Genomic DNA, 25,965 nt, shown 5'->3' with positions numbered 1-25,965 from the left:
GGAGAGCACCAAGAGCATCTTGTATACGGAGAGCATCCTGTACCAGGAAGTATGTTTGACAGACACACAGAAAGGGCTGACTCATACAGACACAGGAGGTTTGAAGGACAAGTCCTGGCTTTTCATACCCAAACACAACAGTTCCATAAACAGCCATCAGGGATAGCGCTCACAAAGTTATAAAAGCCATCACGTTAAAGACACGCTCTCTACAGCTCAGAAATTTTAACTTAAATTTTTCAAGAGAAAAACCCCACCTGTGTTCCTTCGCCCATGATCAATAAAAAATGCAAAATAATGTGTCCACCTGCTTATTACTCTTACGGGAAATACTGCTTTGACCTGCATTATTCCTTTATACCCATATATTATGCTTCTCCTAAAATAACTGCATGCAGAAAAAAATATTTTAAACAAAAAACTTGCTTTATTTTATAAAATTTGGAACAGGGCTTTATTTGTCTACTCACAAGATGCAGACTACAGCCACTGCCCTCAAGTCACCCATAGTACCCCAGAGCAGAATAGCACCCAGTGGAATGGCCTCCATATTCAGTCCAGGGAGGGTGAAGATGATGGCCTCGCTTCAGCAGGCAACATTTAAATGCCTGAATAAACCCCAACTTAATCCTAGATCTTTCCTGGATCACAACTAGAGTGGCTCAGCACCTGGCAGGATTAAGGCCTAAGGACATACACAAGAAGAAATTAACAATTTCAATTTAAATGCTAATACTTACTCTTCCCACTGAAAACTGAAGTATAACAAGGGATCTCTTGTCACACAGAAATAGCCTTGATTGTTATTTAATGATCACAACAAATAGTTAGCATGAAATAAAGCTAATAAATCTGCTGTTGAGCCTGAAATTTTCAATAAATAGAAGTACTCGAAGTTTTCAAAACCAGTTCAGTCTGATTTTCTTCATAAACTAAACTTTGCATGTTCTTCAGCCACAGATCCACATACTGGCACCACACAATGAAATAAAAAAACTGAAATGCCCAGGTACTTGAATGATTTTTTTCATAATTTTTTACTGCCATGCAAACAATCTAAAATACATCATATTCTATGAAATTCAAGTTCGTGCATCAGCATTATTCACCACAGGATCAGTCTGCCTTCCAGTGATAACTTAAGAAATAAGACAAACACTGTGGAAGTAGTTTTTCTCCTTTCTTACTCCAGCCTCCTGGGAGAACATACAGTTTGGTTTGTTTGGGTTTTACCATACCTAAGCTATGCTCTGTTTTAAGTGAAGGTAAGTTTAGGGTGATTTTTGTTTGACCATTTTAAAAGAAATTATTTAATTGTTTAATTACTTAATTGTTAAAATTATTTAATTGTCATCAAGGCTGCTTTTTTGTTCCCCTGGAAAAGGTAAAGATGAAGCAAACACAAGTGCACGAGACTCCAAACCCTGGCACTTCTGAATCTTAGCAGTCAATGCTTAACTAGTAGAAACTTACTAGTTTATTTAGAAACTTATAACAGTAAAATATCCGTTCACTGAGAAGCATCCATTCTAGAAGCCTCTTCATGCACCAGTGGAAAACAACACTTTCTGACAGTAACTTTAATTACATAAAAACAATACTGTCATTACCTAACACGTGAGAACTGCCTCATTTTTCTTGATAATATAAACAGACATGTGCATGTGAATGTATGTATAAGAATTAAAATGCTCCCCACACACTACACCCCCAGTATAAAACAACATAAACTTTCTCCAGAATTAAAAAGAAAGTATAAAATACAACAGAAGCAATGAAGTTCTATTTCAATCTTATATGCAGTATACACTTTAAGTAGAGCTATATGCATCAAGCCTCCACATTGTGACTCCAAATGGTGCTATAGTCAACTGTAGATTGACATCTGGAATATTTCTAGAAAGAAAACCGAGTCTCTTGCAGGCTCAAACTATTCTTTGCAAGCTGTCCAATAAAGAAGAGGTTACAGGTATTTGGTTTAGGTTACCTTCCTCCTCTCCTCAATTTACTGCCCCTTCAACATAACAATTCAAGTGGTTGACCTCAGTGTTTGGACATCAGGCTCATGTCAAGGCACGGAAGATGCGTCACATCAGACCTGTGGCACTTGGCCTGTCATACAGGCCGGTCAAAGCGATAGTATAAGTTACCTGATACTAAGCATAAGCTTCTTATATCTCCTCATTCATCTCTGGGAAGTTTTGTACAGCACAACAAAGAACTAACCTGTGGCCACATGAAATGTAAACTGCATCTGAGACTGCTGGATCAGATCACCTCATCAAGTAAGTCAGGTCAATTCCATTGCCATTACATATTTCTGAAATTATAAAAAGTCCCCTATGCCCTGAAATTCATTGTGAAAGACTCCAAGGTAGGTGGTCTAAGCTCAGAGGCACATGAAAGCAAAACAAGCTGCATCCAAGAAATATGACTCTTCAATATACTAATTGTAGACAGAGCTGGTAGCAATTCTGATAGCTGCCAGGAAACTAAAGGTTTCTTTACAAATATGATTTAAAGACTAGTTTCCATTGTAATTCTGCCAACTTTGAATCCTTCAGGCTGAAATTCTGCTTGCCTATCTCAACCTGGTTTTTAAAATTATTCTAAAAAAATTGCAACACATCTGCAAGGCAAAGAGTATTCATGTGTCCACAAAACTCATATAAATGTTTTGTGTATTTGAACAAAATACAGAACTTCTAATGTCTTTGAGAAGAAACTTTAACATCTAGACATTTCAATGTAAAGACCTGAAATGTGACAGAACTCTTGGGTCATCCAAAGTTAGAAGAAATGTCTAGTATAGCCAGTCTGAAATTCCAAGCCCATCTGTCTAAACTGTAGGTTGCTGAAGACTGTATCTTGGATTAGACAGGTCAGGGGAAAAGTGAGACAGCACCTAGGCAAATGAGGGACAGAAGTAAAGGGGAATGCTGGGCAAAGTCTGAAAAAGGTGATGCTACCGGGGTCTATCTATATTAAGACACATTCCCTGCCATTATCTGTTTGACTTCCCGTGCACACTAAACTCAACTTGCATGTTATGTGCATTCTACTTGATCACACCACACTTTCTCCCTCACAGGATCCATGACTCACTCCCTGCATTCAGTATATGAATAAGGATGACATGACAAACTAAATCTTATCTGCAGGACACCCGCTTTATTTACTGCATAAATGGGAAAGCACATAGGGACTGTTGGAAGCAGCAAAGGCAGCAGCAAAGTCCAGTGCACATCCCTGCTCAGTTTATGATCGAGCATCCTAGGTTGCAATGGGATATCTGAGACAAACACATGTGCTGCGCTTCAAACCCTGCTATGAGAATGGCAGCATCAGCAAAGGGGCAAGACAAAACCTGGGGCATGAAAGTTTCAAAGAGCTGCAAATAAACCTACAGGACTGTCACAACCTTAAGTATAAGTTGTCTGATCTAAGAAAGATTTTTCAAACATACTGTTAAAAATGGATTTCCTACACGAGAGCAATCACAATCTTAAATCCTAGGTTAATGAAGCCACAGGGACTTGAGAATTATCACAATGGTTTTCAAAGAAATAAAAGTTACATAAGCAATAGGTGAAGACATTTGTACAAAAATTCCTTTAAACATTTAATGCCTCATAAGGAAACAACGGAAGCAAAAAGCAATTTTATTTCTCCTTTCTGAACATTGCCCTAAGAACACTTGATCGCTTACATTAACAAAATGTAACTCAGGAATACAAGTCCCTTAAATTTCAGGAGTATTACCTACTTTTTAAAGTCTTATCCTTGAACTTAAATCACATCTAGCACAAGCGTAGTAAAATTAAACAGGGAAAAAACCTTCTGACCCAACCAGGTGCCCTGCGCTGTAGAAGAACTTGGTGTGTGCTCATCACTCAGCAAAGCGGGAGCACTTCTCAGCTGGCAAGAACAAGCCTGCTCTCACCAGAACAAAACTGGTGCAGCAGCTCTGCACCGAAAGTGCCCACCACAGCCAAGGTGCTCAGTAGCACTGTGACTGAACCAAGAGCTTTTGGAAAGACTTACTTTCAGCTTTTTTTCATTTTGGAAGAATTGGAGGAAACCTTCCCCTAGGCTGACATATTCCCACCAATCAGAACAATTTATGGACTTACTTTTAGCAATATTATTAAATTCAGTATACAGCATAATAAATCTTCCTTAAATGCATACTTTCACTTTTGACAAAGCTTCTTACTAGAAGACCTTAGCTGAGTAAGGGCTTGCAAGTAGCACATCAGAACCATGCCTCCTACTGAGATAATTCTATTATGACCTTTCAAGGCACATGCACCTGGTTGGGTTAGTTACTTTAAAAGAAACAAATCCTTTAAAATAATGTAATTCCAAAAACTGCATTATCCTTCAAACTCAAAAACAGCTCCTGTGGAAATGAAGGAAAAATAAAAAGTGACTGGCATAAAAGAAGGAGGTTGGAAAACTACAACAATTAGCAATCTGAAACATAACACAATCTCTACAGGTATTGAAATTCTTTTAAAATCTGGGCATTTATTTAACACTCTCAAAGGATTTATTTTGCTAGCTCAAGAAAAGAAGAATAGAAGTCATACCAGAAACTATCTGGGAATATGTAGGTGAGGGAAAGGAGAATGGGATGCAGAGTCAGGAAGTTAGCCAGACAGAAAAGCTGAAGTGATCATGGATTCTGGATGAAGAATGTAGAAAAGAACCAGGATTAGGAGCCAGGTTAAAAAAAACAACCCAAACCAAACCTACAGGCCTATTAGGAGACAGTTTAGAGGATGGAGATCTCAAGTAAAGAGTGCACATATGCACACATGTGAGTGTCTTGGCAGGAAGTGGGGACCAAGATAAGAAGCTTAAGAAGGAGAAGCCCAGGTTCTGCAACTGGGACCAGAAGCTGGATAGCATTGGACAGAGTAGATAAGACTACTGCAAGAACCAGCTGTGCAAGCTGCTATCACCAAGTTTAGAAAGAATTGGGGAAACAGCCTATTACTTCTACCACATACTACCTTTTATAACAGTGCTTCCTTGACTGAGAGGTAGTGAGCCACTTCAAACCTACTGCCTTATAGCAGGATGCAATAAATCTTTACTCAGTTGCTAAGAGAGGTGAACCAGAACAGCAAAAAACCACTGTTCTTCAGCATGTTAGAATGACACTCCAGACCACGTGGAAATACTGGTCAGAATCAAGAAGAAAATCCCATTTCCAAAGGAAATACTTAGCTGCCTTAACCACACATACAAGCTTTTTTTCCTGTCTTGCACCATTCACTCTTGCTTTCAACTTCTGCAGCAAATGAAGCAGGAGCCATACAGACATCGTACTTCACTTGATTCCTCCCCAGCATACAGACATCTGTCCTAGTAATGAGGCAGTGGGGAACAGTAAGCATCCTCACAAGCAGAGTCTGCGTCCTAATACGTGCATAAAAGGGTAAAATTAAGATTGTCTGCCTCTCCCACTTCCTAGTCAGTATATTTTCCTTACTCAACATTAACATTCTTTCAGATTCATCTGTTCAGTCTGGAAAAAATAGTCTTAAATGTTTTGTCCACACATTCAGAGACTCCACAGATTTCAGAGTTGTGAGTGGCTCATCGCTTTCAAAATTTAAACATGGCTTCACTTTCAGAAGAAAACAGTCCAAGTATGAAAGACTGCTCTTGAAGTTACAGTACAAGAGGTAACAGCAACAGGAGCTTCTGTTTGCAGAAATTCTCCAGCTAGCTACATATATTTTTCAAGAGTTCCGTGCTTTCTTACAGACTAGATTACATACTAGAATCAAAGATAATACACAAAAACTACATTAAAATAGTTACAACTGCAGCATGATTATCCTACTTGCAAACAGAACCAAACAAGAAATTACATCATATAACATTCTCCATCCACTCATTTCTTACCATTGCACCCTGGTTTACTACTGCATGCAGTAGACAGTGTGAAAAGGCTGGTTTGGTACAACAATCCAGAAAATTTATCCATGGATGATGGAAAAAGGTAGTAGAGATCAAAGTAGTATTTGGTGTCAGGACTGGCAGAAATTGCTATTAATAATCAGAAATTAACAACGTAGACTATGCAAAAAAACCCCAACAAACAAATCCTAAACTCAACAACAAACAAAATTATTTAATCAACAGTTAGAGAAGAAAAAATTTCAGCAAAGTGTAAGATTGGTCAGTGCTTAAGGCAAAGAAACAAAAAGATGATGAGTGCTCTGATGCACTGTGGAAATATAAATGCTTCTTACACATTTCTGCAATTACTCTTCCTAAGGCAGCACAGAAAATACATGTTGGACTCTTTACTTACAAGGTTTAGAGATGTTATTTGTTATTCTCTCCATGTGGATAACAACAAATTTTAGGAAGAAAAGCTTCTTTTGAGTTTGATGTTGTTAAATTTCAGTGTGTAGTATAGGGTAAATAAAGTTGTGTACATCAGGTTTCTGAAAGCTTTCAAAGCATCCAAAATTCTATACAACTGCAAAGTTGAGAAACAGAGAACTGAAAGACTGCACTTGGGTGCTTCATGAAAGCTCTGGAAGGTTAATTTGTTCCTTTGACAAGTTAAGAGTTTGATTCCATTCAAAGACCTCTTACTAAATATTCCTAAATGTTTATCACAGCAAAAGGGTGCGCTGAAAGAGTGAAAAACCTAGCAAAGGGGATGGTGTAAACCAAAACCATGCTTTTCATAAAAGCACCAATCCCAAATCCCATAGTCCCCCTTCTTTTTTGACTACCTACATATCAGACTACAGACTTTTAACTCCTTGCCTAGAGGATACAAACAAGAAGGAAAAGTCAGCTCATCTAGCCAGACAGCCACATTCCAAAGAAGCCATTTCAAGACACACAACTAAGTTCAAACAAAAGATGAGGATGATAGTGCTTGTTTCTAAAATGGGGAGCATGGGGAAAGAATGGAGAAGCTCTCATGATCCTAAAACTAAACCCTATTAAACAAAAGCATCCAGAGCTCTACACTAAGAAGACATCCAAGCACATTAAGGCATGGAAATGGAAAATTTAGGCAGCAAAGCATACATACCAGCTCACATCAATCCTTGCACAAGTCCTTCAGTAAGAGATTAAAGAAATTACATAGTCATGGAATCAGAACCAAAGTACTTCCAAGGATCAGACACTTAAAAGCAGGAGTAACTTGTTTCCTTTATAACAAAACACACTGGAACTTGTGTTAAATAATCTACCACATTGAAGGAAACATTTAAATTATTCAATTACCAAAGAAAAATGAAGAAATTAGAAGGACCTAAGACAAAATGAGGGAATGGGCAATAAAATGGGTAGACCAAAGGAGTACTGACAAATTAAAACAATAAACACTAGATGCATAATATAAATCATGTGGAATTATACTGAAGTCTAAGCCATGAACTTAAGAATTCAGAATTCCTTTAGAGGCTCCCATAAAACATTTAGATCTTCTGCAATCACAGAGGTAATAAAAAATAAACTTAGCCTGAATAAAAAAAATGTCATGAAAACTATTAAATCATCACTACAGAAGTCAACCGGATGTTATAGCGGAGCACAGTGCTCAAATCAAGATATGCTATCTTGAAATAATAATGCAGTGCTGGAAAGTGGAAAAAGAATCAGTGATACTGGCAGTGCCACCAAGTGCAACTTAATTTTCACTGTAGTGAAACTTTGTATGCAGACAGTGGAAAGAAAAGGACTGCTCTTCTTGAAGAGGAAACACAGTAGTAGTGCACTAGAAGTGCACACAAAGTACGGCATGGCATCTAGAACAAGAAGAGGACTGTTTCTTCCTATTTCCTCTCAGTGTGAAAACAAGGAAATGTGAAATGAAACTGAAATGTGAACATGCCAGAACTGAGAAAGGAAGGCATTTCACTCCTGGCCTGCCAAGTAGCCTGTGCACTTCCTTCAAAGCAGAAAGTGGGAACTAGACCACATACTGAATGAGATATTTTTGAAATTACATATTTACAAATATAACAAGACAGTCACAATTAAAATATTCTCTAAAAACAGAATACAAGATCTATATATCCATATAGTTAGAGCTTCTAGATGAGGGCCACCTAAGTGGTAGACTTCATATTAGATTTGTGCCACAAGTACATTTTGGCCACATCTTTTCAAAAACTGGACAAGCAATGCCCCAGCATTCCCAAACAAAAGCTGATATTCCTCATAATTCTCCAGAAAGTAGATGTAAAGTATCACCACAGACTCCAAACGTAAAAGCATCACATGACACCCAAACCAGTGAACTGGAGCAGATGGCTTGTTCCCTTCTGAGGCGGCCTTGGTAAAAATGAGGAGAGTAGAGCTACCTGCATGCTGAACAAACAACAAACCCCAAAACATACATTCAAAGCACAAGCAAGTGCTGGAAAAGGCCCTTCAGACCTCCTGCTTCAAGATGTATGCCAACGGACTATATGAAATAGGGCAAAAGTTTTCTGCAGGGCAAGGATATTCCTCAACTACTGTGTTTCTTGCACTTTTCTCTAAGGCAGCAGACCCTGGTGTCACTGTCAGAAGGGAAAATGACCCAGAGAAACGGAAGGCCCATTCCAGGAGCATCTGCCGTCCTTACTGTTAGAATGCTTCTCCTTTTGCACTGATGCTTATTGTACTGCTTCTTTAAGACAGAAGCTACACCTTGTCCAAATGATCTCCTGTCAGAGTACACTATATAAGAATTATATCAACAAAAGGAAAGGGGGAGGAGGTGGCATCTCCCAAAATGAAGTGCTGGTGTCTATCCAGAATGCCTTCAAAATCCTAAGAGTACCTGGAAAGGAAATATGACCAACCCAGAAGGAAAGAGTTTGGGATTTGAGACTGTCACGCTGAAAAGGTGACACAGGAAAAATAAAACTAACTAAAATAATTTCTTCTCTTCCTGCTAATTTTAAAATGGATGAGTTGTACCTAGGATCCATTTTCCATTCTCTAATGTTCAGTAAACTTTTTGTAGTGAAATATCAGACTTTTCTTTCTTGCAGGCAAATTATGCATGGATGGCAGTTTGCTTTAAAAAAAACGTGTGCAAATATATTTCAGCAAATGGACTATGCTCCCCACTTTAATTTAAAAGTTGACATGACAAATACATGAAATATGAATCCTCATTAACACCTCTGGTAACCTTAGCCCAGCTGTACTTTCACTCATCAAGCTGTCCTGCACATCCAGAAAACAGAAGTGAGAAATGCTCAATAGGACCTAAGGACTTGGTCTGTAAAAGACATTATTTCCATAGTAAGCAGGAAGATCAGAGTCTTGTTTAACTTTGAAAATGGATTCTATTAACAAACAAGACATTATTTCATACCCAGTAAATCTTCCTTTAATCTGGAGATGCAGCAGTTTCCAAACTTTTTTCATTTTGACCTGTTTCATGGGAGTAATCCTTGAAACCAACCAAAACCAACCTTGCAAAACAGTGGCATGAAGCAGTCAAGAACATATTTTCCAACCCAAGTGCCTTCAGCTCCTGCTAACAGCTTTGGAAACCACTCAAGTACAAAGAACAACCATTCACGTAGAGAAAGCATTTCCAAATAGCAGATAATACGGGGAAGTGGCAAAAAAGCATCACTGTGTGAAAAATCAAAATAAATCATTCACATAAATCATTAACAATATTGTTGGCTCTTCATATACTGTAGAGGAAAGATATAAAAGGATATTAATGTTTAAAGAGGCAATAAGCAGGGTAAGAGAATAATGAAGACTAATATGACTTGTAGTGCAAAAGCTCCCAAAGGCCCTGTTCTGGATGGGAGTCCCACAGTGCTATGTACAGCAACAAACATGAGTCCCCATCTCAGAAACCACACACCCCACAGGCAATTAAAGTAAAATAAAATTAACTATGATATTAATCTGAAGTGCTCTGGTTTTTAGATGTGACATGTTTTTGGAGTCTGTACTACCACTTTAGTCTCGAGAAAAAGAAGATTACAATCGTTTTCTGACAACCTGATTCAGGAACAGTAAGGAATGCTAAGAAAGAAGAAATGAAAATATTCACCCTCTCAATAGTGAAGCGTTTGGCTCACACAAATGCTGCTTATCCTGCAGAAGGGGAAAAAAAGACTGCTCTCCTGTTTTAAGATGTAAAAACCAGATTCCCTAATTATATAACTTTTTTTTTTTTTTTTAAAAGAAGCTGGAACTAGGTGTTTAATTTCTATAAAATTCACTTTAATCTACAAAGAAATTTTCAAAGTCCATTTCCATCAAAATATTAGTCTTTCATTTGCATTATGCATCCTTTATGAAACGCACATTTTGAGAGAACATTGCAAGAAAATGCCTGGAAGTCATCCCAGAAACTACTGCCTTATATATCCTTTCTGTAATTTAGGAGAAGAAGATACTATACATTATTCTAGACTAGGAAACAGAAAAGAACAAATCATTGTGGATTCAGCATTTGCTGCCAGAACACCAGAAACGCTTTTTATGCAGGACTGTCCCTTTTAAAACACATACAGAACTCTTTGTCAAATTGAAAAGATTTAATCAATTACTAACAAGTTTTCTGTTCACTTTTGCTAAGCTGGAGGTCAAAGAGAGACTATAATCACAGTTCATTCGCAAAGCAATTAACATCAATGCATGAACTTATGCAAATACTTGGTCAAAAAACTAGTAAGAGGAACCTTGTTCTCCAACAATCAATACAGCAGCAATGTGGAAAAGTCTATTATGGTCATAGACACTGATAGAAAAAGGAACCCAAAATAACATCATGAGAACAGCCTTGACATGCATGTCATTTAAAGATGCAAATACAGTAACAATTACAGATTGTGCTTTCAAGATCACTCCAGTTTTAAAAGCTCTAAATATGAGCACTTCTAAAATCCCACCATTCAACATTAAATACTGAAAATTAAGTTAATACATCCTACTCATCCTTAATCCAGTAATACCTTTTAAGTTCTCATGCACCTAATTGCAAAGCATTGCTGTAGCTAAAGATTATCCCAAGCCAGATAGATCCTAAGAAATCTCTTAAGCCCCCTTCTTCCAGAAGGATGAAGCAAGACCTGAAGGTAACAACACATGGAAAGTGCATGCAAAAGTAGCAGCCTAACAGAGATACTAAGAAGTAAGGCAGCATCCAGAAAAATCAAGCTCTTAACAGAAAGCTTCCATTTAAATGGCATCCAGTGTCAGCTTCTTCAGTTATTGTGCATCACGTAGCAGCTACAGCCCGATTGCCCGATTCAAATCCTGTTTACACAGCTTGGAGCTCAGGTGCACAGCAGAGAGAGCGCCCGGTGTAGCCAAGAGCCACCTTGAGGACAAAGCTGATAAAATCGAAAGCTTACTTACTTGCTAGGAAGAATAAGCACATACAAAAATGACATCTTTTTATGAGCAATAAAACACCCAAATAGCAGCGGAAGTGGCTGTGTGCACGTGTGTTTATATGCACCACCTGGTAACATCCGCTGGTTGCAGAAGCTTGCAGTCACTGAATCCTTGAGAGGCATTAGGGGTGAGGCCAGGGACACTGGGTGCTTGCTGCATGCAACAGAACATTCTCAGAGGGCTGCTTCTAATCCATCTCCACTTGTTTGCTACGATGTTGGCCTCGCCATTGCCTAAAGCACAAGGTGGTGATCTAGTGCCCAGAGAACTCAGTGCAGCAGAGAGGAAGATCTGCAATGGTGACTTCATAAGTCTTCTACTATCCTCTGAAGTTTATCTTTGAGCATAACCGGAAGAGCAGCTTGGAGCCTGGAACCCCCAAACTGTACAAATGTCAAGCTCCCCACAACTAAATGCCCAATATCTACTAACACCTTTGAGATACCTTGACTCCCTGGTGCCCTTTCCACCCTCAGCATCTATACAACTATACCCATTAACAGCCAAAAGTCAGATTAACCTGCTTAGCACAGCTAACATTAGTGTTAACACTTCAGGAACATGTTTAAATTTGACACTGAGTAATTAAACTAAATCATATATATTTAAAGTGCACTGTTCCAAAGGCACTCTCAAATCACTGCAGAGCTGTAGATAATTATGTATAGCAGTCAGCGCACTGGAAAAAGATGAGGAAATGTTCCTGACAAACTGAAGAGAGCTGGTGTGCTCTGAACATAATCTGAAGAAAGAATATGGGTGTTGCATAGCACATAACCTATAAATTAAGCTGTCAATAAAAAGAGAGAGAGAATAGGGGAAATAAAGGAAAAAGAAGAAAAATAGATATTTCTTCAAATGAAGCTCAGCTGCTGAATCCCTTTCTATAAATCTAATTGTATATTTTAAAATCCAAGATTACTTTGTTCTAAACATTATTTCCTAGACGTCAAAATCAGCACAGAGGACCATGTATTTCTTGATACAGATTTGACAGGCTACTATATTATACTTTTAATGCTTACTGGTATGTTACAACAGCTAATTTATTAAAAAAAGCTGGGTAAAAACAAAGTTGTAGCTGTAGGATATTTTCATGAAACATAGTTTGGCAGCTAATAGCCTCTAAAATGGAAAAAAAAAATGGTGCGTGAGAAAGAGTTCTACCTGAGATGACTAATGAGGAAGAGGAAGGAAAAGGTAGCATGTGAATCTGCAGCAAAATATAATGTAACTATTGATCTCTGCAATCAGTAGCAGGTTGTCTTTCAGATCACAGGTACTTTTATAGTTATACAAACGTCCTTGCTTGCTCGACAGTGAAGGTCTTAAAACAATTGACCTGATTTTTTTTTTTTTTTTTTTCCAGGGGTTGGGGGCTCTTATTCAATCTGTATATTGGGAAGCAATTAAAAAGAAAAAAAAAAATTCACAGAAACACAGTGAATAATGAATGATGTTATAACAGAAAATTACAGCATTAGCATAAGTAGAATAAGCAAACCTATAGCAGCATAGCAGATTAACAACAGTTACATCAACATGAAATCTGGTAAAAGACAGTTTTAAAATGCTCTTACACAACAGAAAATCCGAAAAGACAGAAGGCTTTTACGATGCTGAACTTATACACACAAAATGAACTACAGGTAACACTGTCGAGAGATGTATGCATCTTACCCGTGAGTACAGCTTTTGCTGAAGGGTCTGCTAGATCCAGTGCAGATTTCCCATCGGTGTTCCGAATGTTTGGATCAGCTCCGTGCTGCAGCAGCACTGTGCAGGGAAAGCAGAAACAGTATCTCACCTCAGGTATACACAGATTATTTTCTGTTAAGTGTCTTCTCGGCATGATGTACGCATAAACACACATTGCACAATTTTCTTTCTTTTTCCTTCTGGTTTGTGTTTTTTTTTTTTCCTTCTTCTCTCTCGCCTTTTTTTTTTTTTTTTGGTTAAGCACTGCAGCAAAGGATCTTCTCCAGAGTAAGGCTAAGTTGGCAAGTTAAGATATAGTATGATCACATGACTTCGCATGATAAACATGAACCCTGAATCTCTTGCAATAGTCAGTTTTGGGTTCCTCCTGACAGCTAGCTGGGAAGCTGTGCATTCACTGACTCACACTGGGAAATCTGCTGTGGAACCTGCTCCTGCCTTTACTACCACTACTGCTGCTTGTTACCACCCCTGTTCCTTTTCCTGCCGAATATCCCAAGTCACCCCGCCTCTGTAAATCAGTAATACTCCAGCCTTTCAGGGGCTTGTCACTTGTGCACAAAATCTTAACTGTCTCACCTTCAAGTAATGTAACAAATAGGGTAAGATGTGTAACCTGGTAGCCTGCAATCTGGATGTTCAGAGGCTATTATTCTCACTGGTATTTCTTTTCCCTACTAAGCATATTAACACATAAAAATTCAAGTACATAAAAACACTTAGAATGCAGTACGCAACCATATGGCTAGGAAGGCATTGATACACTAAATTATCATCTAGAAAAGCTCATCAAAAAAAGGAAAACACTATTTCACCTGTAAACTCTTTTGATCAGAAACAGCACAATAACAATGCAATTCAGACAACCCCCTCTCAAGATCAAGGCACTTTCTACAGAATTAGAAAACAAAGCCCACAGCAACATTAGAGGTCTGACAATAAGGGCCCCAATTCTCCACTTCCCCAGATGTTGTGCAAAATAAGCATAACACATTACAAATTCAGAGCAACAGTTACACACTGTTTTGCACAAGTGTGAATAACAGGACAGTGTACAGAGGTGCAGAGACTCAATGCCAAGGAGATAAATAATAAAAAATGGCAGATGTTATTATGTAAATGTATCTGTTGAGATACAGCTGAACTGAAGTAATCAAGACAAAGAAATACTTGCAAACACTTTTTGTAACTAAGGATGCAAAAGCACTTCATAGACAGGATTCTCCAGGGAAAAACATAACCCAATCCAGAACAAAAGTAATTACCAATATTATATTACATATATCACTTTAACCAGCAAAAGGCTTTCCAGAAATAAACTTTTTATAATTTAAAATTTTAACTGGTATTGTTTTCATTCAAATGTCTTTTCTTATACAATTCTGACTTTAAATGCTTTTAACATTGCCAAATTTCATATATTTCAGTTTACAGGATGCTATGCTTCATGCTTGCCCTCAGCTGAATTTTTGCAGAAGTCTGGGGCTTTAATGAAGCAAATTGACTTATTTTATGCTTTGCCAAGAAGGTGCAATTGTCCCATGTTTTTGAAAGAAGATTCAAGTAGGCAGATTGGGCTTTCCTTAGGAGGTTTTTTGTTTGGTGGTGGTGTTTGGGTTTTTTTTTCCCCTATGTCAAGATGAAGACACCAAAATGGAAAAAAAACCAAATCAGCTAGCACGTGCTCACAGAAGCTTGTTAAGATACGACACCTACATTTCTGAAGATGCCATCTGTGCCATACATGCTACCACCCCCTTAGAGATCTTACTCAGGCACAGGTTTGACTCTGAGCCAGCCTCACAAGCCAGCCAGTCACACTCCAGCAGGAAGTGGTGAACAGGACTTTTTGCAGATTTTTTTTTTAAACACAGGAGGCAGTACAGAAAGTAAGTATGGAGAGACACACTCAGTATGTTCTGTTTCTATTCTCTTCAGCCCTGCTAGTGAATCTATATGCGGAAAAGAGGGAAACCCCTTGTCCCAAAAGGCATCAGGGGAAGAGTGGGACCCTAAAAGAGGGAACCAGCAACTAAGTGTCTATAAGGAGAAAGCAGGCAGTACAAAATGATGGAACAACACAAACTGGATGAGAAGACAGGGAGGGATTCACATGGCAAAAAAGCCGGGGACAAAGAGCTAGGGGAGAAAACTGAACAAGATGATGTAGCAGGGGAAGAGATGATAGCTCAGATAAAAAGTCCAGGAAGAAAGACTAGGAGAGAGGAATATCTAGGATTTGACCAGAGTTTGGAGGTTTGGACTAGCATGTGAAGCCAAGCCAAGGCAGGTTAGGGTGCAAGAAAGGTGACTGAAAAATGAGAGGTAAAAAGTGTAGGTGTCAAAGGGATCTGTGACTGGCTGAGCCTGGTATTAAAACAGAAGCACAGATTTTCAAGTCTCTTAATGCTGTGCAACCAAGAACACTTCCCTGCTACTTCTGCCGGCACACTGAGAAGATGACAACACATTACTGCTTTCAGCTTCTCTCCTGGCTAAAATGACAAAGGATTATGCAGTGTATCTAACCTGTTCAGTCATGCTAATGAACCATGAAGGGTTTTGGCATGGCTTACAACATACAATTTCTGTGCCAGGCTTTGAGGTTTTTAAAAACCTAGGGAAATACATTAAAAATTTACTAACGGTGCTTAAGCTGGTTCCCTGCAAAACCCCTGAATTAGTGGCTGCCTGTGGAACATGTACTTGGAGTGGCCAAACTAGGTTCACAAAAAGAACCTGTCAGAACTCAACTGCTGTAACCATAAGACTTATCCTTCTTGTGTCGGCAATCACTCATCCCACTCGTCATAACCCTTCCAGCCTGTCCAACAGCCAAGGGTATGGTTCTGCAGGTACATTCCTTACTCAGTCCTAGAGACAGATCTACCTTGTGAAATTAATGCCGGAGCATCCTGGGAGAAGAAACCAATCATATAAATAAACACTGTATTAGAATGCAGATGAATAAAGGAAGGAAATCAGGTCACAAAGGCAGTCTTGTTCTTACATTTCCTCTAGTGACTATTTGATTCTATCCTCTCCACACTTTTTTAGTATATAGTCTCACAAAAAGATATCCAAGTGAGCAATGTTGTCATCAACATGAATTAACAAAAGAAATCCAGCATTTGATGTTTAGCCTACCGGTGTAACACTGCTGTACTTTTCTACTTGGCGAACCACAGGTAGCTTCTAATTGAATGTTCTCCTGCTTGTTCAAACCTTTAACACTTTAGTCCAACACAAAGTCTCTTCGAACCACAGGGTATTTGAGATCTAGACACAGTGTGTCTCTCTGAATTTCCTTTTCAATGCACCAGGGATGTGTAAAAACGTCAAGATAGATCTCCAGTTTGAGAAAAACATTCCCTTTATAATGAAGCAACAGAACAAACCATTCTAGCTACTGTAGCTATTCCAGATTTCAAACGCTGCACACCAGTTTTAGAGAATGATTTCTGAGTAGCCTGAAAAGGAAACGTGGCAATAGTTTCTGTCAAAAGACTACTGTTAACAGGCAAGCTTAAGGATGGTGTGCACAGAAATTCACTCCTAGAACTTTGTTAATTAGCATATTTTGATATGCAGGTTTACTTCGTCTGGACACTGGGGACATTGGGGTGTATTATTTTTCTGTACTGCAGGCAGAGCCCTTAATAATCTAGCAATACCATTACCTGGCTATCCTTCCCTTCCTACAGACCATATTATACAAACAGTGTGAAGAAATTCTCCTTTTAATTGAACCTTCATATCGTATGTGGACATCAAAGTCCTGTAAGCTTGACTATAGAACATGGACTGGTACAGAGTTATATTTTTACCCTCACTGCAACTGCTACAATACATAAGTTTCTGATCTTCACATACCATCTGAAATGCTTTATTTAATTACACTGCTATTATACCAGATCAGTACTAGAGATAAGAAAGGCCACATTCTTCCCACCAAATAAAAAAAAAGTTAAGGTACTGCACAGAGCATGAACCACTAATAACTTCAGATTACTGCCAACCTGCTACAGCAGAATGAATCCTAAAATTAAACACTTGGCCCACAGCCTCCTGGCATAGGTATTTTGAACTGTGAAGCTAACCAATATTACCTCATTTGGCTGTCAAATTACAAACCCACCAAAACCAAACATTCTTACTTTTTGCAGTTTCAACCTTCACATTTTCACCAAAAACATATGGCAAAAACTTCCCTGGTAGCTGTACAGTAACAAGGGAGAAGTAAGTTTTATTAGTGGAAAAAAAAAAAGAAAAAAGGGAGTTCTCTACACATAAACCATCACCCAAGTACTTAGCCTTCCCTCCTTCGTACTGCCTCAGTTAAAAGTGCACCAAAGGAAAATATTTTTGATTGAAAGATAGAAATACAATGGGAATAGAATGGGAATAAAAATCAAGTTGGTTGTTCCAATATTAGGCATGATCAAAGATTGGAATATTTCTGTTATAGTTTGTCTAGGCCCAACATCCACAAGCTTCCCGAGTATACTTACAGGAATGCTGATGGAAAAGTTCACATTTGGTTTCAAATAGGATTCACTTAAGTACAAAAAAAGGACACATCCAAACCTTTGACTGTTGAGTGAAAAATGCAAGAACAGGCAGACTTTCCAGAAGTACTGGACTTGAAGTACCTTTTCAGAATCTGTACTTAAAGCTGCCTACTGCTTTTAAATACATTTCCAGAGTCTTCAGTTCCTCACAGCTGTACTACTGCCTCCTCTCTCCCCAGCAGTTCTTTAATCACCGTGTCCCACTGCCTTGTGCCCATGGTCCCTTCCAGCTACCCCAGCTTTAGTATATATTCTTTCTTACCCCTTTTCAGCTTCATCTTCTGGAGATGATCTCCAAAGGTCCTTTCCAAACCGTATTACTGTAGGTTTATCTACTTACTCCCACAGTATCAAGGTACAGAGAAACAGCCAAGAAAAAGCTCTCCTTTTGACTCACAACATATGCACTATCTTTCATTTCTCTAAAGGATACCGTCAAAGCTGGTCAGTCTCTCACTAACCTTAGGTCCCAGGAACACACACACACTCTCATGCAGGACATGTTTCCAAGTTATACTTCACAAGAAACACTCATGTCTTCATTTACCTCCACATTCTGAAAACACCTGGACAACACACTGGAATCCAAGCTATTAATTTTTTTTCAGCCAATGCTAAATGCATCTTCTCCGCTAACTACTTCTACATGTAAATCAAACCACCAAGGTTTTGAAGCTTTTCTCGTGTTACAAGAACAACAATTTCTTGCCTAGAAATTACGCTTCTATGATTCAGATCTAATAATCCCATTTTGGCAAGTTACCAGATACATAAACCCTTTTTGCTAAATGAACCCTTATAACAAAAATTGTAGCACCCTACTCTTAGCTTCATAAAGTTGAATATATGAGATACAGCTAATAACATTAACCACAATGCTATCACTGATTAACTTGCTCTGTGACCAATCTCAGTCTTAGCTGCATGATGAAGCAAAACCCCACTATATTAATCAGCCATTAGTGAAGACGTGAGAGGCAGTATCACTACAGAGGCTCCACACAGCTCTAAAGGTTTGAGTATCACTACTTGATCTGATGACATCCATGGCCTCAAACACCACTGCCACCTCAGCTAAGAGGAGCTGGAAAAAAGGAGAGGAAGAGGTCCTATGCTCTTGACTGCCCCTCTATAGTGAAAGCCATCAAAGCTGAATGAAGAGAGGCTTATGGAGCAGAGAGGTTAAGCACACCAAAGGATTTTGTTTGGAGTCAGGGTAGGGTAGAGGTGATAACCAAACACATCTGGGAGCACTGTAGGTGGTTTATTGGTAGGAAGAGATGATAAACAGGTGGCAGTTCAGGGACAGGATAGGAATGCATTTGGTAGAAGAGAGACAGACAAACACAAGAGAGCATGCAGAAGCAGCAAAAATAAAGAATAAAGGCAGGGTGAGCAATTATATCCCTAAGGAAATTCAGGGAGAAATACAGTAGAAGTGCCCATGGATGCAAGTAGGACAAGTAAGGAAAAGTTGCAGAAGACTGAATCTCCAGCAACAAAGGTGTCTGCAAACAGTTAACTACTGAAGACTTCAAAGACCTACATTACTGGCTGCTTTGTAGGGTTTTATTGCTCAGATGGCAGACTGGAGTGGACTTTTCTAGGCTGGGAGCTGCTTTTTCTGATGCAAAGGCTAAACTGAAAAATTATGTCCAGCTAGTCTCAACACCTCTAGGATAAACGGGCCCTGAAGAACAGTGCTTAGCTTGAAGGGGAGAAGGGAGGGTCCAAGCACCAAGCTCCAGGGCAATAAAAAGATCTCTAGCAGGATGAGAACAGACACACTTCAAGGCAGAGAGCAGGAGAGAATGCAGCCTTTATTGCCCCTCCCAATTAAAAAAAAAAAAAAAAACCACACCAAAAAACCCCATGAACATTGAAGGACTGCAAAGAATTATAAATTATAAAGCTGTCCCCCTACAAAACAGCACTATCACAGGCTACAGTTTCACCTAGACCAGGCTGTCTGAATCACTGTGCCCAGCCCGTTGCTGGCCACCCTGCTTTGGGTGGCTGCAAATGTTTGGTCAGGCAGCAAGGCAGATTAGAAACGTGATCACTTGCCCAATCCAGTTCATCATGCAACAACATGATGTACTCTGGTTGGCACAAGAAAGGACAGTACAGGGAAATGTGCCAGTGACAGGAGTTGAAAAGGATCATTTTGTTGTTCTAGTTAAGAGTATATCTAACATTACCAGTTAAAGTACTGCTGGGTCAATGTCAGTTCCAAGCACTTCCCATCATTTTGTCTTCCCTACTTCCCTTGTTCGGGGCATCCCAGTTTGCCATTACCCCAGACAACAGTTTTATTCCCAATGAACCAGCATGTTGGTTTTGTTCTTTGTTGGGGCCAGACAGAGCAAGAGACAAATATGCCGACCGCAGTAGTATGAAGCAGATGAACAGAAGCTTATAAAAGCAACACTAGGCCCCACTATGCTGAAATAAAAAATTGTAAAGGTGCTCTCCAACAGCATAGACAGAAATGAGTTTTAACAGCAGGAGAAAGCAGCAGACAAGTAGCAAGGGAAGTAATGGAGTTCTGAGCAGCCAAGAAAAGCCTGGGACTGCTGATGTATTAGGAACCAAACCTGTGAAATGCCTCAAAGGAATTAGGGCATGTTCCTCTAAAAAGGTGACACAGTCCATGACCCAGCTGAAGCACCTCCATTCCAATGCACACAGCATGGGTAGCGAACGAGAGGAGTTGGAAGCTACAATCTAATCACTATCGCTGAAACATGGTGGGAAGGATCACATAACTGGAGTGCTGCAATAGATGGCTAGAAACTGTTCAGAAGGGACAGGGAAGGAAGGAGCAGCAGGCGGTTGCCCTCTACATAAAAAAAAATTGATTGACTCCACAGAGTTGCCTTTGAAAAACAGCAATGAACAAATTGAGAGCCTATGGGTAAAAATTAGGGGCCAAGCCAACAAAGGAAACCTCATGGATGATGTTTACTCCAGGCTGCCCAACCAAGGGGAGATTGTTGATGAAGAGTTCTTACTTCGGCTACAGGAGGCATCACACTCAGGCTCTGATTGTGCTGGGGGACTTCAATTACGCTGACATCTGCTGGAAAAGCAGCACACCGAGCTGTAAGCAGTCCAGGAGATGCTTGGATTGCACTGAGGACTTCTTAATCCAGGTGACAGCACAAACAGAGGAGAAGCATTACTAGACATGTTGCCTACCAACACAGATGAACTAATTAGGGCTGTCAAGATTGGTGGCAGCCTGAGCTGCAGTGATCATGCCCTGGTGGAATTCACAATCTTGAGGGATATGGGCCAGGTGAAGAATAGAGTCAGGGCTCTGAATTTTAGGAGAGCAAACTTTCAGTTGTTTAAGGAATTAATGGATGGGACCCCCTGGGGAAACTGCTCTCAGGGACAAAGGAGCTGAACATAGCTGGCAGCTCTTTAAGGACATTTTTCTTAAGAGTGCAAGAGCTCAACTCCCACATATAAGAAATCAGGCAAGGAAGGCAGGAGACAAACATGGCTAACTAAGGACCTCCTGGTCAAACTAAAGTGTAAGAAGGAAATGCACAGGCAGTGGAACCAAGAATATCTATCCTGGGAAAAAATGTAGGGATGCTGCCCAGATATGTAGGGATGGGATCAGGAAAGCTAAGGAGCTGAATTTAGCAGAGGAGGCAAATAAGAAGGGCTTCTACAGCAATGTTGGCTAGAAAAGGAAGATTAAAGAAAACATACCCCCCCTTGATAAATAAGACAGGAGAATGAGTGACAACCGATACAGATACAGAGAAGGCTGAGGTACTCAACAATTTTTTTTGCCTCAGTTTTCAACGTTAATCTCTTCCCACATCTCTCAAGTCCCTCCTGAACCTCAAGGCAGGGACGAATTTCCTCCCATTGTAAATGAAGATCATGTTCAAAACCACCTGAGCAACCTGAACGTACATAAGTCCATGGGACCCAATGAGATGTATCCCAGGGTCCTGAGGGAATTGGCTGATGTAGCTGCCAAGACATTCTCAATGTTACTCAAAAAGTCATGGCAGTTAGGCAAATCCCCAGTGAAACATCAAGGAAAAAGTGAAACATCATGCCCATTTTTAAAAAGGAGGACCCTGGGAACTACCAACCAGTCAGCCTCACCTCTGTGCCCAGTAAGATCATGGAACAGATCCTCCTGGAAGACATGTCGCCAATTAGAGACATCAAGGGCAAATCATGCCTGACTAACTTGGATGGAGTGATTTCATCACTCAGCAAAGGAAAAGCTACAAATCTCATCTACCTGAACCTCTGTAAGGCTGGAACAGGTTGCCCAGAGAAGTTGTGGATGTTGGAAGTGTTTAAGGTCAGGTTGCACAGGGCTTTGACCAATCTTATCTAGTGAAAGCTATCCCTGCCCATGGCAGGGGCATTGGACTACATGATCTTTAAAGGTCCCTTCCAAACCAAACCATTCTATGATTTGTAATCCTGCAGACCAGTTCCTGGAGATATACACAGTTAAAATTTATACAGGCACATGGTCTTAAATGGTTGTTTCTAAGAGAAAGAAAGCTACCTCTAGTACAGAAATGGTACTTTGGCTCAATGTGATGTAATCTAGCACCTGCTTGCATGTTTCTATTACATTGTCATTAGATAAGCAATAATAGCAACGGCTGGGGGCATCAATATATGCTAGGAGACTATACATGCAGACAGCTTGGAATATGGCTCCTAGCAGAACCACTTCTTTCTTTATGGCTGAAATGACCATTAGGTCCATCAGGGACAGGGGACACCCATATCAAACATCTCACTTTCGTGACACAGATCTGCTCTTTGAAAGGCAGGTTCTCATGCTTCCATATGCTGCAGAAGCTGTACCAGTTCCTGCAGTGACAGGATGCAACTACCAAACTGAGCAGAGTCCCAGTAAAACATGAAATGGAAACAATGCTTAGAGGTCAGACTTCCCTTCAGCTTGGGTCAACAATTCACAGAACCAGGCTTCAAGGCAGTAGTAAGAAATGTTCAAAGAAGCAGCATGAACAAAGTCTCCTAGTAGCAACTTTTTGTTTGTTTGTTTTGAGGGGAGAAGAAGGACCTAGACAAAAATATATTACAAAGCATCACTTTAAAAGGACTTCATCCTATTTTCATGCAAGCTCTAATTTTTCAGAAAGACTCTTTCATCTCAGATTTTTTGCTGTTTGCCCCAGAAATACTTTTAGACTTTGCTTCCTGAAGTTTCAACCTCTTAGCAAGACAGCCTGACTCCTGGTCTATCCATACATACCATAAATCTCACTTCCCAACACACTACAAAACACTTCAATGTATTCTAGAATTAAGTTTGCACTAGATGTTGCAGCGATCAGATTTATCTAATCAAAGTAAGGCAGGGGAAAAGGATCTGAACCAGACAACTGAAACCACAAGCGTCATTGCAAGAGTCAGAGCTTTTCCAGCAGGGCAAGAAGATACCTTTTTAAAAGGCTCCTTCCTCCCTCAGTGACTGCCCACAACTGTTTCCCCATAAGTAGGTGCATCTTAACTATGATTAGTTTTCTATGCGTAGGAAGCACTACAAAATCCGTCCCTGGTACGCCAGTTCTGCCTACCAGTGATTAAATACGCATAGGGAGAGAGAACAAGCAGAAAGTTCCAGAGGCTGTAGGCAGCACAGCAGGCTGATAATAGCCTTCTGCACTCAGAGAAAGAGCCAGAGTTGGTAGATTGCTCACCCTACATGAACAGCAATTCAAAGCCTTGATCTTTCCTGGACTTAATGAAGTAAATACTCCTGTTTCCTTTTTTGGATGCAATACTTTTCAAGTTAAAATTTTCCATTTCAGCTAACAGTGAGAAAACAAAAGTATACGCGGGTTATGCGGAATGCAGTCTTCTAGAGAGCAACCTCAAAACCTTAGTGTCACTGCAGTTTGTTTGTTGGGGTTTTTCTCCACCATGCAAGAGATGGTTCCATCATTCCAGAATGCTCCCCCCTAGCACACAATCCACACCAAAAGCTGTGTCATGTAAAGGAAGCTTTGGGGCTTCCATAATGAACCTGCAAAATGTACAAAGTCTAGAAGCTTAGGTTACCAAAAACCGAAATAAAATCATTTGAGCTAACAAGCAATAAAAGTACATTAAGCATTTATTTAATCCCATTTATTTGCAACCATGCACATGCACTCCATTTTCACAGAATCACAGAATGGCTGAGGTCAAAGGGACCTTTGTAGATCATCTGCTGAAGCAGGGCCACCTATAGCCACTTGTCCAGGACTGTGTCCAGATGGCTTTTCAGTATCTCCAAGGAAGGAGACTCCACAACATCTCTGAGCAACCTATGCTGGTGACTGGTCACCCTGGCAGTAAGAAGTTTTTCCTGGTGTTCAGAGAGAACCTCACATGTTTCAGTTTGTGCCTATTTCACACAGGTGCTTAAGAATCACACCTAAGCATCTCCAAGTAGTCAACTGGAACACATATGTCACTAGTGTGCAAAATGGAATACAAGACACTCTAACCAAAAGAGCTTTAAAATAAAAAACACCAAACCATTTAGCCCATTTGTAGATGGCACAGGTTGAGGCCTCAGGATGCCACAACGAAATCACATTCCTTTTCCTCGCAAGCAACAATTCTGTAGCTACTTAGTTTCTAAGCATTTGTTTTAGTATATTATTTCTTGAACAGCTAGAAATCTTAACTGCTGCCCTACTGTCTGAGCAATTTATGTTTTCATCTATATTCCTAGCTGAAAGCTGCTTTAAGGACAAGTCTTCATTGCTTGGTCCCAATTTCAGTTTTCTCTGAATGAATCCACCTTTCTACTTCAAGTTTTATCCAAATAAATGTCAGCTGTAATCCTGACATCCCACTTGACAGATTAAGAGCCCTGCTTTCAGTGTCCTTGATGGCAAAAGTAGCCATCGAGGCAACTAAGGTCAACAAGTAGCAACCTAAGAGGAAAACGAATTGAGCAGAGTTAAGAGAAACGAAAGACCAATTCTAATCGCCTTAGCATATGCTAACCATTTCTTCCAGGTGAAGTCTGGGGAAAAAAATTTGTGGTGGAAGTCAGGTGATAGATTGCATGTGGAATTAGCTATGTGGCTATCAGAATGCATTATTTGTCAGTACACTAAAATCCAACGCTCAGGAAGCAACATAAACTGAGGAGTCTTAAAAGCTTCTTAGAACCTGTCCTGGATCTACTATTTTTCTGAAACAGAAAGGGTGCACACATAATCAAAACCACTTTCTCTTTTTAGCACCAGAAGAAATACGCATTGGAGAGATTCAAAGCCTAGCAGCAGCTCTCAACCTACCATTCAGTGAGATGAGCACAAGAAGTGAAAGGGGGGAAAAAAACCAAAAAAACCCCAACTGTCACAATCCAAGAGCACAGCCTTTTCCAGGCTTTTCAGAGGTGAACTTCAGTGCCTGCTGGCTGTCAGCAGCACATGACTTGGGGATGGTATCTCAGTCACACACCCTATGGAACACACACTAACATTTTGATGTGATTAAGAGCTGAAACTCCTAAGATTAAAGAAGCTCCAACATGCCAAATAATGTTTGCATATTTCGCATAAAACCTGAACCTTGTGCCAATTTTGTAAACTCATCATTAGTCCACAGCAGAGTTACCAAATATTCGAGAAACACAAGGAAGTACATGAAATCTTAGGAATACCAAGCTGATCTGTTCATGAAATTGTGGCTAAAGCTACAGGTTGGTCAGAAGACATGGGTATTCTCAAAATTTCTGTTTCTGAAGCAAATAACAGGAAACTAATATAGAACTCTACTAACAACTAACTACCTAGCAGTACATGTATCAGTCTTGGAAATTCTGCCCAGCCACTATCTTAGACCATATTATTATGTAAAGCAGTCACATTGCTTTCCATTCTTAAAGGACAGAGCTATATACGTTTGTTCTTCAGTCCCAGAACTGCTCATCGCCATGCCCTCTTGATACAGAGCAGTACAAGTCTTATCCTATTTAGCATTAGGTCCTTGACAAGCAAATACTCTACACTGCAAAAATCTCCCAGTCTGTCAGGTAAGATATCATCACTACTGTGGGTCTCACACTAGGGAAGAGTGTATGTTACATCAGTCTGACTGGGTTCCTCCCCTGGGTCACACCTGTGTCCCCCACCATCCTTGTATCACCCCAAACAAGAAAGTAAAAACAAATTGCTACATGACAAGGGAACCAAGAGGAACTGGCTGCAAGTTCAGTATCCAATAGTATAGCTAGGACAAG

The 25,965-nt window shown here is 39.8% G+C and overlaps 1 protein-coding gene across 2 annotated transcripts in view; it reads right to left on the bottom strand.

Moving 5' to 3' along the window:
• The window catches only part of TNKS (tankyrase), a 152,926-nt gene that overhangs the window by 107,267 nt on the left and 19,694 nt on the right, over positions 1-25,965 (bottom strand). For both annotated transcript variants that reach the window (XR_012623140.1, XM_074823046.1), the window contains exon 3: positions 13,093-13,188. Coding sequence is in view for 1 of the 2 variants with exons in the window: in XM_074823046.1 (XP_074679147.1) it covers positions 13,093-13,188 (96 nt within the window). In the remaining variant the exon portion in view is untranslated. The remainder of the gene's footprint in view (positions 1-13,092; positions 13,189-25,965) is intronic.

The sequence above is a fragment of the Strix aluco genome, chromosome 4 (assembly GCF_031877795.1).
Source record: "Strix aluco isolate bStrAlu1 chromosome 4, bStrAlu1.hap1, whole genome shotgun sequence".
Classification (NCBI taxonomy): Eukaryota; Metazoa; Chordata; class Aves; order Strigiformes; family Strigidae; genus Strix; species Strix aluco.
This window is presented reverse-complemented; position numbering and strand designations above follow the sequence as displayed.